This window comes from Chiroxiphia lanceolata, chromosome 11 (assembly GCF_009829145.1).
Source record: "Chiroxiphia lanceolata isolate bChiLan1 chromosome 11, bChiLan1.pri, whole genome shotgun sequence".
Lineage (NCBI taxonomy): Eukaryota > Metazoa > Chordata > Aves > Passeriformes > Pipridae > Chiroxiphia > Chiroxiphia lanceolata.
This window is the reverse complement of record NC_045647.1, coordinates 12,618,173-12,631,990: the sequence shown is the minus strand read 5'-3', so window position 1 is coordinate 12,631,990 and position 13,818 is coordinate 12,618,173. Positions and strand designations below refer to the sequence as shown.

Sequence of the window (13,818 nt, the reverse complement as noted above, 5' to 3'; positions counted from 1 at the left end):
TGACCAGTCCCTGGAACTGTGGGTGGGCTGTGTGATCTGGCTTGCACTGTAAGTCCCAAAGATTCGAGGGGGTCCTCCACAAGCAGCAAGCATCAGAAACTGTTCTGCTTCCATGGGTGTATTTCACTTGGACCTGACTGTTAGCTGTAAAACTTCCCCTATGATCCCCTACAAGTCAGAGGAAGCTTTCACTTGTCCCCTCAGTGCAGTGTGTAATGAGCAGAGGAGAAATGACTTGCTGTTGTACTTACAGGCAGCCCATTCAGTGTGAAGATAAGTGGTGAAGGAAGAGTTAAGGAGAGCATCACACGAACAAGACGAGCTCCCTCTGTTGCAACAGTAGGAAGCGTATGTGATCTGAACCTAAAAATCCCAGGTAAGCAGCAACATCCTTATCCCCAAAACCACAACTTGCACTTGTGTAGCTTGGGTGCACCTGAAGCAGAAATACAAACTTCAGTGTTGTGAAGACATCCTCATATTAAGATAGTTTTGGGAAGAAACACCGGTAGTGTGTCTCTTTGAATGGTTAAAAATAAACATGACCATGATCAACGTATGGAGAAATAAATACCAGAGAGGCCTTAATTTAATTTACTGTGTGTGCAGCAGGCTGGGGAATGGGCTGCACAGCTCACCCTGGCTCCAGGGGTTTAAGATCATCATGTAGGCTGTTAAATGTTTGTATTGCTGTCTGGAAACTGTGAATCACGTAGGCCAGGCTTAGCTGGCTGCACTTTTCCAACCACTTAATCTGCCTCTGTAGAGGGAGCTTAACTGGGAAACTGTAACTGGCCGGGCTTGCTGCTTGGCAGCACACACCTGCCTGAGCATACGAATGGGCACCTATGTGCCTCTTCTGTCATTTGTACTGTGTAATCACTTCAGCTCAGGTCCTGCTTCCAAAAACAAAATACCAAAACCCCTTGTAACTTTCTAATCTGCATGTTTTTTATTCTCTTCTTGTTAGAAATTGACTGTAGAGATATGGAAGCACAGGTAACTAGTCCCTCTGGGAGAAACTTCAATGCCGAAATTTCAGAGGTTGACAAAAACACCTACTGCGTCAGCTTTGTGCCACAAGAAATGGGAGTCCACACTGTGGATGTCAAATACAGAGGGCAGCCAGTGCCAGGCAGCCCCTTCCAGTTCACTGTGGGGCCACTGGGCGAGGGAGGAGCCCATAAAGTGAGAGCTGGAGGCCCGGGGCTCGAGCGTGGAGAGACAGGTGTTCCAGGTGAGTCCTCTGCTCTCACTAGGCTCCAGTGTGCTGTGTGCAGCTCTGCAGTGCAGGGTTTTAGTTTCTGTTGGCCTCTTCTCTGAGAGTTTGAGCAGAGCTTGATGTAACACTGTGGGGTTGCCTCAAGCCAGGGGTGGCCAGTGGAGAAACATGGAGAAATAATATTGCTGTGTCATGTGAATGGAAAAGTCTGGAAATCCACATTTTGGAAACTGACTGCTCTCACAAGGTGAACTCGAGGTTGTGAGGTGTGTTATACAGGGCTGATAGGCTAATTCAAGGCTAATAGGAGCCTTCTGGAGAAACTGCTGAGCAGTATGTCCCAGGTTGATAGGACAATGATGATACATTTAAGTATGAGATACTGCACAGTCTGTTAGGAAGAAGCTGCAACCCAGCAGCAGCAAACTTAGTCTTGTGTGCTCGTATGCTTCAACAGCTGAGTTCAGTATATGGACACGGGAAGCTGGAGCTGGAGGACTATCTATTGCTGTAGAAGGCCCAAGTAAAGCAGAAATCACCTTTGATGACCATAAAGATGGATCATGTGGTGCATCATACATAGTTCAAGAGCCAGGTATGTACCAAGACCAGATCATAGGGAAACAACATTGAATGTGACTTTCAAAGAAAGTAAGGACACTCATTGCTTCTTTTCTCCCTGCAGGCAACTATGAGGTGTCCATAAAGTTCAATGATGAGCACATTCCTGAAAGCCCCTACCTGGTTCCTGTCATCGCCCCCTCCGATGATGCTCGCAGGCTCACTGTCACTAGTCTTCAGGTGAGACATAAGGAAACATCTCTACAACTTACCACACAGACTGATTTCGTCCTTGTTCTCCAAGACCAAAATGGTTGTCATTTCTTCTTAGTAAAAGTCTTGCCTTGGTTGGTGCTTGTTTTCAAGCTCAGCTTGCAGCCAGAGAGGTTTTTGGCAGCTGGCTCCCCTCTGGCAAGCCAGAATTCAAAGGCAGAAGGCTCAACTGAGTGTATTACAGATAATGACACTTGGGAATTAGGAACAAGAGGCTACAGAAATACCATTGGAGGAGTTAAAAAGTGTTTCCCACCCCATTAGCTAGGGGAGGGCAAAGGAGAACTGAAACATGGAAGTGAACTACCAGTGATCATGCTGGCACTGGGTTCCTTGGTTGGCCCACAGAAGAGCAGCTGGGTTTCCATGGGTAGTGTAGGGCTGTGTGGCTGGAATGTCACTGCAGCCTGGCTGGGCAGACAGAGGGGGCCCCATGGTGAGGTTGGGGTGCAGATTTGCTCTGGCTGATGTCATGAAACCACACAGTCACAGCTCACGTGATTCATGAGCGGTAGCGAATCTCAGAGTGAGTCACAGCTTTGTAACTGGTCTGGGATCATCTGCTAAACTCACCATGTCATTTGTGTGTGTGTGGTTACAGGCATTAAAATACAAGTAACATTAAAGGCCTGACTAAAATCTCCAAAACCAGAAGCTTGGATGTGAGACTGAGAATCTGTGTCTAAATATACTGTACCTCAGTCCTCATTGAGTGGTGATTAGTACTTCAATTGAGGCTTTTTTTTCAGCTATGGTTTTTTGGCTAACCCAGCTGTGGTTCCCAGGAGTTTACCTAGGCTGCAGGACTTCTCCACCTCAGCTGTAAAAATGAACCATGACAGCCTGATCCAATAGTATCTCTTCTAACCAGGAGTTACAAGGGCGTTAATTAGTCACTGTGGTATTGATGTTTACCTTGTGTTTCATTTAAAGACTCTTTGACAGGAATACTCACTTCAGTTAAGTCCTGGAGAGGCAGATAAAGCTGAGTATTTGGTAACGGAGTGCATTGTGCAGCATCAGCCTCCACTAAACCCACATCAGGGACTTGTTTATACGTTGTACCTCAGTTCTACTCAGTTGCATTTATTTTCCTCTTCAGGATTTAGTTGAAAACAAAATCAGGTAAAGTATGTTAAACATGAGATGTTACTGGTAGATAACTGCATGTGCTGTGCTGGTTGAGGACCATTGCAGCTCAGATGTGGAGCTGTTCGACCGACGGCCTGACAGCACCGCAACATCTGGTTTCATGTTTTAAATTGCTTTCTCATGTTTAAGACATCTTGTGGTGGCGTTCTAAATGCAGCCTCTTGTGGCAAATATAAACATGCATATTACTCTTTCAGACAACTGGATTATCAGAGGCTTTTCCCTGAATGAATCTGGAATGAGTGAATGGGTTGTGAAAATGGAGCTATAGCTTAAGCATCTTTTAAATCAAGTGCCTGAATACTGAGGACTGACCTCAGCGATAACGGGTGACTAGTCTTGTAAGCCTGTCTCTCTTTGATGTGGCAGAGCCGTCAGGCTTCCAAAAACCCGTGTTACCGTGGGAGAAGTCAGCCTAGCCAGTGTGGGTGACTCCTGAATCAGCCACCCCCTAAGAGGCAAGAGAGCTGATTTGAGCGTTAATGCAAGTAACAACATTATGCCTTTTGTTGAAACCTAAAAAAACCCTCATGCTGAAGCGGTTATTTCCCTGCCACAAATCTTGTGCTGTCTGAAACAAGAAGTTTAAATTTGATAATCTGACTGTTGCATTCTCAGGAGTCTGGATTAAAAGTTAATCAGCCGGCATCCTTTGCTATAAGGCTGAACGGGGCAAAGGGCAAGATCGACGCTAAAGTCCACAGCCCCTCTGGAGCTGTCGAAGAGTGCCATGTGTCTGAGCTGGAGCCAGGTGAGCACAGCTTTATGGTGTCATAACAAACTGACTGACCTCCAAAACATTTGCTGTCCCAAAGCAAGGGAATTCAGTTTCTTTGGCTTGCGAACAGTGTACCCAAGGGATGAGCACCTTGCTTCAAAAATTACTTCTTGGTGTCAAAAGCTGTTCAGTCAGGGTTACATCCATGCTTTTCCTAGATAGCAGATGAACTGACCGACCCCCATTTGTGTAAAGTACAGACATTTAAGTCTTGGCCTGCCAGTGAAGGTACAGCAATATTAATCATAAATGAAATATGATGTGGGAAAAATATGATGGGGAGAAGTTTATTTTTCAAAGCTATGCTTCCATCTTTGACTAATAGTTTATTTTTAACTTGCACTCACTCCTTCATATGAAATGTCAAGGAAGCTGACTATAAGCAAACACTACAGAAAGCTCAACACCTGTTTCAGCAATGAGCTTTTCTTTTTCACTTGAAGTCTCTATGAGTTATGGCCTGTACTATGGACAGACAGCAGCTGTCCAGCTGGGGGAGATCAGTGCCTCCTCTGAGTTAACACGCAATCAAAAATGTTAAATATCAGCAAGTTGCTAAATTACTTCATTAGATAAAGGTGCCGTGTCTGTGGTGTCAGAGCAGCATGCTCAGCCCACTGGTGAGATTTGGCTTGCTCTGACCAGCTGCTTTTCTTCTCTGCACTGCTCCCTCAGCTGCTGACAGGTTGGGCTGTGATTCAGTTGTCATGTTTAGTGCACGAGTGAGGCAAATAACTCTAAAATTCACCCTGCAGACTAGATGACAGCTGAGATCAGGTCCTAGTAAACAAGGTGAAAATCCAATCTGTAACACCTCCTGCAATAAATACAGCATTTTCCTACTTAAATATGAGCTTAGCAGCTTGTGTAGCTGAGTTCACTAAACCTGGGACCAAAACATGTCAAAGCATTACAGAAGCCTGGGTTGCTAACCAGTTGGGTTTAATTGCTGGTTTACTGTTCGATTGTTATCTCTGATATGTCAGAAAAGCCACTTCTCTCTCACAGATAAGTACGCCGTTCGGTTCATCCCCCACGAGAACGGCGTCCACTCCATCGACGTGAAGTTCAACGGGAGCCACGTCGTGGGCAGCCCGTTCAAAGTGCGTGTGGGCGAGCCCGGGCAGGCGGGCAATCCCACGCTGGTCACGGCCTACGGATCCGGCCTGGAGAGCGGCACCACGGGTAACCCTCCTCTTACAGCTCCGATACAGACGTGTTTGCACTTGGCTTTGAGGCACACGCAGAAGTTGTTCCTAGGCATATTTTTACATGACTTTGCCTGCTAAGGCAGCTGAACTAACCCATATTCTCTGCTGACCTGAGCACAGGCTAATTTTGCTTTCTAGCATGCTCCTCATATCTTATAACCATCACTTACAAGTCTGCAGGCTATACTGAGCCTTAACAACCTTAAAACTTGTGTAAATCAGCAGCTGCAGCGTGCGTTCAGTGGAACTGCTGGTTAGCAGCTGGGCTAACTCTGCCAGTTAGCTGAGCTCCACCTCGGTGGTCCCTTGGAGCTCTGGAGATGCTCTGGCTCCCTTCCACGCATGAACACAATGTCTGAGTTGGCTGTCTAGTGGAAGAAATCTTGTTTAACTTGTGTGCCCCTGTTAATTAAATGGGTACCAGGGTGTACCCTGTTACCTTCCCTTCAGTGCTTGCAGCTCTAAGAAATTTCAAGTTAAATGTAGTATGATGTGTGAACCCTGGGGAGAACAGTGGATTGTTGTGTTGGCTGTGTGCTTCAGATGCAGCATGAACAGTCTCTTCTCGGAAATCTGACACCCCGGTGTCTGCTGCGGTTTCCTCATCTGATAGTTCTCAACTCAAGAATGTAGAGTTTAGGGTTTGTTTTTTCATTTCTATGATTGGTGGCCTTAGTAAGAAAGTATGAAAACATTCCAGGATATGTACATTGATTTATTTAATTGTGTGCTTGCTCAGGCCACACACACAGGTGAATAGCAGAGTAAAACTGATTATTTTTCTTTCCTTTTGTTATGCAAGGGAATAGCTAGTTCCTCTTATCCCATCTACTGCTGTGTCTTGTGGATTCCATTTCATTACCTTTTTTCTCCCTGGGAAAAAAAATACTGCAGTTATTCAGTTAAAGCTTCTGGTGTTCTGGAGAAACCAAGCAGTTGGTTTTGGAAACATGCGGATACACCACATAAAATAAAGATACAGCCTGTGCTGCTTTAATAGGTGGAAACAAAAGCACTCATTAATACTTAGCCACTGATGCATCAGGGACAGGGGAATTTTTCTCCATCTATAAAGGTGCTTGGGGTTGTTTTAAATCTAAATAGACTGTTTAACTTCAGTAAAGTTACTCTGTGCCCCGTTGTTGAATCCTGGCTGCTGCCAAAGGCCCGGTGCCCTGGGAGCTGCCGAGCAGCGTTTCTGAACAATGACCCAGTGTAGGGGTTTCAATAGCCAGTGGCTGAGCACCTGAACCATCCCCCAGGAGGGCTGCGTGCCTGCAGCCTGCAACAATGCGAGCCTTCATCTGGGGCACAGGGAAAAACAGTGACTCTGGAGCAAGAAGTCTTAGTGAGCAGCTGTGCAGCTTGCTGGCTTTGGGAATTAACTTCCTTCCAGTGGAGCGGGGCATTGCAGGTTGATGCCTGACCTCCTGGGCAGGCAGTTCCGGGGACATGGGCTGCTGGAGCACTGTAAGATGGCACAATCGTCTGTGGGAACTGGGCTCTTCCAGCATTGCGACACAGCAGCCTCTTGTGTGGGGAGGCTACAAACTTCTCCCTAGTTTATTCCCATGTCTGCATGCTTCTGTCGCAGCAGCAGTAAACTTTCCCATGGCCGTCCTGATTTTGAGTGAGCTCGAGCACTTTATTCCTTCTCAGCAGTGTCTCATGCTACAGCCCAAAGATCATAAATATTTTAAGCCAGAGTTTGACAGTAAATTATTTGGGGGCTGAAAGCCTTATTTAATTTTTTCTTGTGTTGTTGGCATTGTGTCATTGGCTTAGTATTAGCAGCAATAATTCAGCTGTGTTAACCAGATGCTGTAATTAAACAAGCTTTTGTTTCCACAAACTGCTTGGAGTGCTGTTGCCAAGCAGTTCAGACACCCATCTCCTCCAGGAGATCTCCTGCCCCTTGTCTCTCCTGCTTTCCTGTAGGCTCTTCAGTGCTGATTTGTGGTCCAGGCAGCAAGACAGCTCTGAGCTCTCCGAATTTATACATGCTGGAGCTGTGTTAGTGTGGGCTCTGACACCCAAGAGAAAGGCTCTTGCTTTCTCTCTAAGCCAGTTTTTTGATGGTGAATTACTTCCATTTCAGTCCTGAAGGGCTCTCATGATCCCTTGTCCCACACAGTCACATAACCAAGCAGAGAAGGGAGCAGGATGAAGCTGGGGAGACTTCCAGGGGTGCAGAGCCCCTGGCTGGGACTTGCCTGTGAGAGGATGTGGGGCGGGGGGATGTGGTGTCCCTCCCTGCCTGCAGCCTTGGGCAGCCTGATCTTGCACCGAATTACCCCTTCCTATTTAATGACTGAGGCTGCATGTGTAACGTGGGTGTGAGGAAGAGTGTGTCTTACTGTGCTACATCTTTCTAGGACTGCAGTCGGAGTTTTTCATTAACACGACCAAGGCTGGTCCAGGTACCCTCTCTGTTACAATTGAAGGGCCATCAAAGGTGAAAATGGACTGCCAGGAAACTCCAGAAGGTTACAAAGTCATGTACACACCCATGGCTCCAGGAAACTATTTAATTGGAGTTAAATATGGTGGACCTAACCACATAGTGGGCAGCCCCTTCAAGGCAAAGGTTACAGGTAAAAAGCTAACCAGTACTTACTGTGTGCCTGAAGCAGCTCGTGTCATTCAGCAAATACGTCCCTCTTGAGACAGTGGCATTCTGGTCTAGATGCCCAAAAGCATGAGAAGAAAAACATTTTTCCCTATCACCTCCAAAGCCTAGATGAGGGCTCTCATCTAGGAGCAGCTATAAGAGCAACAGTCATGGAGCTTACCAGCTTGACTCAGTGGTGGGCCATAAAATAGCTTCATGGGGGAATATTAAATCCTGATCTAGCGTCAGGGTGTTGCACTGGCAGTAGGGAAATATGACTTATTCACCCATTTTCCCCCCAAAGCCTGAAACCTGCTTGCCTGTGGCATAAGTGATGCCTCTCTTGGTCTAATTTTGGTGCAGGTGTCACCTAACCAAACATCAGTAACATCTGGGAGGCTTTTAGATGATGTGAGGAAGGCCGGTTTAGGAAGCTTGTTTTCTCTTCACCACTGTGTTTAAGCACAGGCTGGAGCTCATCTCTGCTGCTGCCCCTGAGCTAGTGAGCCCTCTCCTGGTGCCCAAAGTGCAGGGATGTTCTTGGGAGAGGGCGGCAGGGACTGCACTTCCCCAGGCTGGGACACGCTCTGCTTTCAAAATGGGTTATTGCAAAATTGCACCTGCTTTTCTGCCAACTCAAGTTTAATTTTTGCCATTTGGTGATTGGAGCACAATTAACTCTTCTTAAGCTAGCTTTGCTTAATGAATCCTGAAGTTCCTGTGGTCCTTCAACCACTTGAGGGCTCTGGGATGGGATTGCTGCCAGTGGTGCTGGAAGATGTCAGCTTAAAAACCCAAGTAGGAAATTGCTCCTCTTCAAAAATGCATTTTGGATGCAGAATGCATGCTAGTCATTAGGAGGGTTTTGAAACCTCCTTGTGAATGCCTTTCAGATGGGGCAAATCTGAATGTCAGAAATCTTCTCTGTTTCCAGGACAGCGACTGGTTAGCCCAGGCAGTGCCAACGAAACTTCTTCCATCCTGGTGGAGTCGGTGACGAGGTCATCCACTGAAACTTGCTATAGCGCCATTCCCAAATCCACCTCGGATGCTAGCAAAGTGGTTTCCCGTGGAGCAGGACTCTCAAAGGCTTTTGTGGGTCAGAAAAGTTCTTTCTCTGTGGACTGCAGCAAAGCAGGTATGGATGCAGAATCCAGCTGGATGTTCAGGGTGGGTGGTTTAGCTGGGCTGTTTTTTCCTCTAAACCAACTTGCAGAGTTGAAATTCAGAGCTTGAGGTGTTGATCTGATTCTAAAGAAAAACTCTAAATACTACACTGTACTCACTGAGTCAGTCCTAATATAGAGTCTGTAAAGATGCCAATTCCTCTCCAAATGACTTCATCTGAGCCAGGTGCACCTGAAAGAACCACAGGGTTATGGCATGAGAACAAACAGGTTGCTGAACTTAAGCAACCCTTGTGGTGCATTGTAGCATTTAATGCACGGTGTTCCCATTTGCCTTGAGCACTGATCAGCATCATCAGCATCATCCAGGAGCTCTGTGGAGGGTGGATTACAGGCCAGCTGTGTTCACTGGCCCCTGCTATTAACTTCTGATGAAGTACTTGTAAAGCAGTGCCAGCTCGTTTTCACAAGCAGCATTGATGTCTCCTGTGCTCTAGTTAGTTAGATAGTGGTACCCTATCAGATCTGGCAAAATGCTCAAATAAACCCTTGCCTCTATGAGGTTGAAAGCTTTTTAAAATAAAATTCCTTCTTATACCAAATTAGCTGAACCATACCTCAGACTACCACTCTGTGAACTGAAATAACAAAATCCGTGTGTTACAGAGCCAGTATATTATGGTACAACCATGCTGGGTTATTTAAGCTCAGGAATGTTGACAGTCTGTTATTTTGCTGTAGGTTCCAATATGCTGTTGGTCGGTGTCCACGGACCTACAATACCGTGCGAAGAGGTGTCCATCAAGCATTTGGGCAGCCATCAGTACAACGTCACTTACGTCGTCAAGGAGAGGGGTGACTATGTCCTGGCAGTGAAATGGGGTGACGAGCACATCCCCGGGAGTCCCTTCCATGTCACTGTTCCATAAACAGCACCAGTCTCCCTCTGTGTTTGCAGTCCAGATGCAGAGTTATCCTGGGTGCAGTCCTGTTGCAAAATGCAGTATCTAGATACACACGGCTCACATTTCAATACAGTCAGATGTAAACTCTGTAACTATTTTGTACAAGCATTTCACTTCTATCCTACTTACCAACCTGATGTCAATCTATTTAATATCCTCCTCAAATTGTACCTTTGCAGTACTGTCCGGGTCACTTTTAATGTTCGGAGAATCATATGGATGACTAGACACTAATTTCCCTTGCGGATGTTAAAGACTTTGGATGTTAATTGAAAACTGGAATTTGTCTTTGTAATTGGGTATCTTAACTACTGATTTTATTTGACTGGAGACTTTACATTTTAGTTATGGAATATGACTTGGGCTGTCCCCAGTTCAAATTCTTTTCTGTAAAGAAATGAGGTAAAACTGGTACTATAATAGGTGCCTTTCTATACTTGATCAATTTTAACGCTTAACATTATAAAAAGCTACTATAAGTGGCTTTACCACTCAAATTTAAAATGTTTCTGAAAATGCTCTGCTAGTGGTTTACATTTAGAAAAAGTTTATCTTTTACAGAAAACCAAAAGCAGATTGAAATCGACTTCCTGGAAGCTTTCAGCCTTTCTATATTAATGCTTTGTAACTCTAGACAGGTAGCTTTTTGTCCATGATGCTAGCAATGCGGTTTTTAATTAGCTTGGGATTCTGGTGATGTTTCTGTAACTTTACAGGTAACTCCCCACACTCTTTTTATTTAAGAACAAGCCCCTGGATTGGCTGGGTTAAGTAAATCCCCTAAACTTGCCGAGCCAGGGATAGTTCTCGCCTGTGTGACCCACAGCTGCTGCAGGACAGAGCACCACGGTGTGTTGGGATGATGACCAGCAGTTTCCCTGGAGGCCACGGGCCTGAGGAGTAGTTGAGATGGTGCAAAGAAACCAGCCTGGGAAGGGGACCCACAGCTGCAGTGGGGTGTGGGGAGGGAGGGAGGGTGTGTGAACCTACCCGTAATAGCAGTACAAATAATAGCAATAGTACCATGAACAGACCCATCTTTGGTCCAAGGTGTTTTTTTGTGTCTCAGTCCAAGGACATGCCTGAAGCACACGTGTCTTCTGAAATCCCCTTTGTGCTGCAACAGGCATTGCTGAGGAGGGTCAGGGAGTGGAAACTTCCTTATAACTTGTCTGTTTGTCCCGGATTGCTCCACGCTCCTTCCCAAGTGCATATCTGAATTGCTGTCAGCTGCTGGGGCTTTAGTAGACTCTCCTAATGAGCTTTAACTCTGCAACTAAGAGAAGGTAGGATTTGTTGAAATGTCACTGTCCCTTGGGAGAAGTTCATGCTTATGGTTCTGTAGTTACATGTGGATGCACTACTCTCCAGCACAGTCATTGGGAAAATAAAGGAACATTGAGGGTTTTTTTACTGTGCTTTTTTTTGTGCCTTAATGTGAAATGCTCACTACATTGTAAAGTAGGAATTTAAAACAAAATAAACTGGAATAAAAATACAGGATTGTAAAATTGTATGTTATAACTTATTAAATAGAAATGTTTGCTTCATTAAAATGTGCATGTTAAAAACAATATTGGATTCCTTTCATATGTAGTCAGTAAAGTTCAAACTGAAACTACACCACATAGCAGCTTCAGGCAGACCGGATAGCCCATGGGCCCTGCAGGTAGCCATGAAAATTTGGCTACCTCAGTGCTATTCTTTTTTTTTTTTTTTTAACTCTAAACTCCTTTTTTTTCCTTAAAACAAAATGCCAGAAGTTTAAGCCACGGCATAAACACCCTGTGCCCCTTTGCCCCTGCGCAGACCCCAGGCACGGGGGCAGTGGAGCTGGCACTGGTGTGTCCCTTGAGCTGCCAGCTGGGTTATCAGTCTGATCCCAGGGCACTCCAGTGGCACCCCCTGTTCCTTCAGGCTCCCTGGGGTTGTTTGCAGAAGGTGTCTCCCTGCACCTGGGGCCGGCAGCTCCGGCACACGGCCATGGAAACCAGCAGATGTTTTCCCAAACACACTCCTGCTGAAAGCCCCAGTGAAACCTGAGATGCAGTGGCTGCCAAGGACTTTCCTGCCCCAGGTTTATCAGATTATTTCCTTTTTATAGTTAACTGTGTTTCATTAGCCTTGTGCTACGTCAGCATGAACCTCCTATTTAATGTTTTTAAACAAAACAAAATAACCTGGATACAGCTGTTGGGGTGAGTAAACCTTGAGAGCGTCTCACCTGTGTAACCCCTATGTCCCAGTCACCCTGCCCTTGTCTGGCCTTCTCTTGCCTGTTACCCCTTGTCTGGGTTTAATAACAGTGGCTGAAATTAGTGGGGTTTGTCTGTCAAGTTGAGGGACACTGGTTGGTACCGTGGCGGGGTTTTCCTTCAGCAAAAGCTGAGTTCTGCTTCAAGTGACCAACTCTGCCTTGCCTGGGCACTGACAGCTGTGGTGGAGTGTCCATAAAAATTACCTTGCTAAGGAGAGCAAGTACCCAGTAGTCGTGATGAGAAGAGCTTCTGGTGTAACTTGGCTGTGGTGGTCTTTGGCAACAACATTCAGCCACCTCCAGCAGCTCTGGCAGCTGAGGACTGACTTTGTCTTGGGCACAGAGTGGTGCTTTGGGGGACATTCTACTCTGCTTTTGGTCTCTGGCACCTGGAAGGTTTCTGTGTGCAGTGCCCACCTTAGCAGGCAGCTGTGGGGCTGGGGTGTTGGTGTACTGGGTTACTGGTGTCCCAGTGCCTCCTGCTGGGTAGCCTTGCAATGGTACAAGATGCACTTTCTTCATTATAGGCAGAGGACTGGTAGTGCTTTTTTGCCTTTAGCTGTGGAAGTGTTTTTCTGCCACTTTGGTTGAACTTAAGTTCTTTTTTGTTGTTTATAGTCTCTCCTTGGTGCAGGTTTATAGCAGGGTTTGGCCACCTAGTGCCTGTGAGTCCCGCTGGGAACTCATCCATTCTTCTTCAACTGGCCCAAACTGTCCTGTGAGTGCTCTGCTGGATCTGGCAGTGCCCTCGGTGGCCACCTGGACCCCCTGGTGGCCACTGAGTCAGGGCATGGCCACATAGGAAAACACTGGGATGTTCTGTACCTCCGGGAGGTTCACTGGATGTTTTGGTGGGTGGTGGAAGGTAAGTCCCTGGGGCACACCAGTTCCCATGGGATGCTCACTCTCCAGAGCATTCTATTTCCCTGCCTGTTGTCAGTGGGGTTTGATGCACTTGTACATCCCAATGGGCAGAGAAAAGGGATCTTTAGAGATGCTGTCCTGGAGCTCCTCACAGCCTGCACACTCCCTGTCTGCCCTGTAGTGGTCCCTGACCCTGTGCTGTGCTTGTTCATGCCATACCCTGGGGTCTCACCTGCATTTGCTGCCCCTGGCCACCTCCTTTGGTTTGGGGAGCTTTGGAGTTCCCTCTTCAGACCCCTCTGGGTGTCCCTGCTTACCTCCATGTCTCTGCAGACAGCATGGCAAATATCTTGTATACTGAGTGTGCTCGAAACTGAGAATTGCATTTCATCTTGTGCAGCTGTGAGTATCTATAATAAATCAAATATATGTATTTAAATAATTTTAATAGCTTTGGGGTTAAATAATTATTATTAATTAACTTATTCTAATAATTTAAAATATTCCAATGCTTATTCTAATAATTAAAATTATTTACTCTTTTTATTGCTTCAAATTAATAATTGAATTATTTTATATGTATATATATAAAGATAATCTAGTATAATTAATTTTTCTGGAAACGTTACTGCAGTGCTCAGTCTCCAGGCCTGGGACTGTGCAGAGCACTTTGTGTGTTCAAGCTGCATCTCCCTTCACTCCCCAAAAAGCCCTGAGCTGCTCTGAGTCTCTTGGGTGCATTAGCAATATGGGCACTGGGGCTGTTGCTCAGCAGAGCTCTGGGTTTTGTCAGATTA

The 13,818-nt window shown here is 46.0% G+C and overlaps 1 protein-coding gene across 1 annotated transcript in view; it reads left to right on the top strand.

Annotated features, from left to right (window-relative positions):
- FLNB (filamin B) overlaps nucleotides 1-11,474 on the top strand; it is a 71,973-nt gene extending 60,499 nt beyond the window's left edge. The window contains 9 exon segments of the mRNA XM_032699390.1: nucleotides 254-376; nucleotides 971-1,237; nucleotides 1,680-1,817; nucleotides 1,908-2,023; nucleotides 3,827-3,959; nucleotides 4,995-5,171; nucleotides 7,573-7,791; nucleotides 8,743-8,946; nucleotides 9,677-11,474. Coding sequence (XP_032555281.1) covers nucleotides 254-376; nucleotides 971-1,237; nucleotides 1,680-1,817; nucleotides 1,908-2,023; nucleotides 3,827-3,959; nucleotides 4,995-5,171; nucleotides 7,573-7,791; nucleotides 8,743-8,946; nucleotides 9,677-9,864 — 1,565 coding nt within the window. The 3' untranslated portion in view covers nucleotides 9,865-11,474.
- Nucleotides 11,475-13,818: the final 2,344 nt, after the last annotated feature.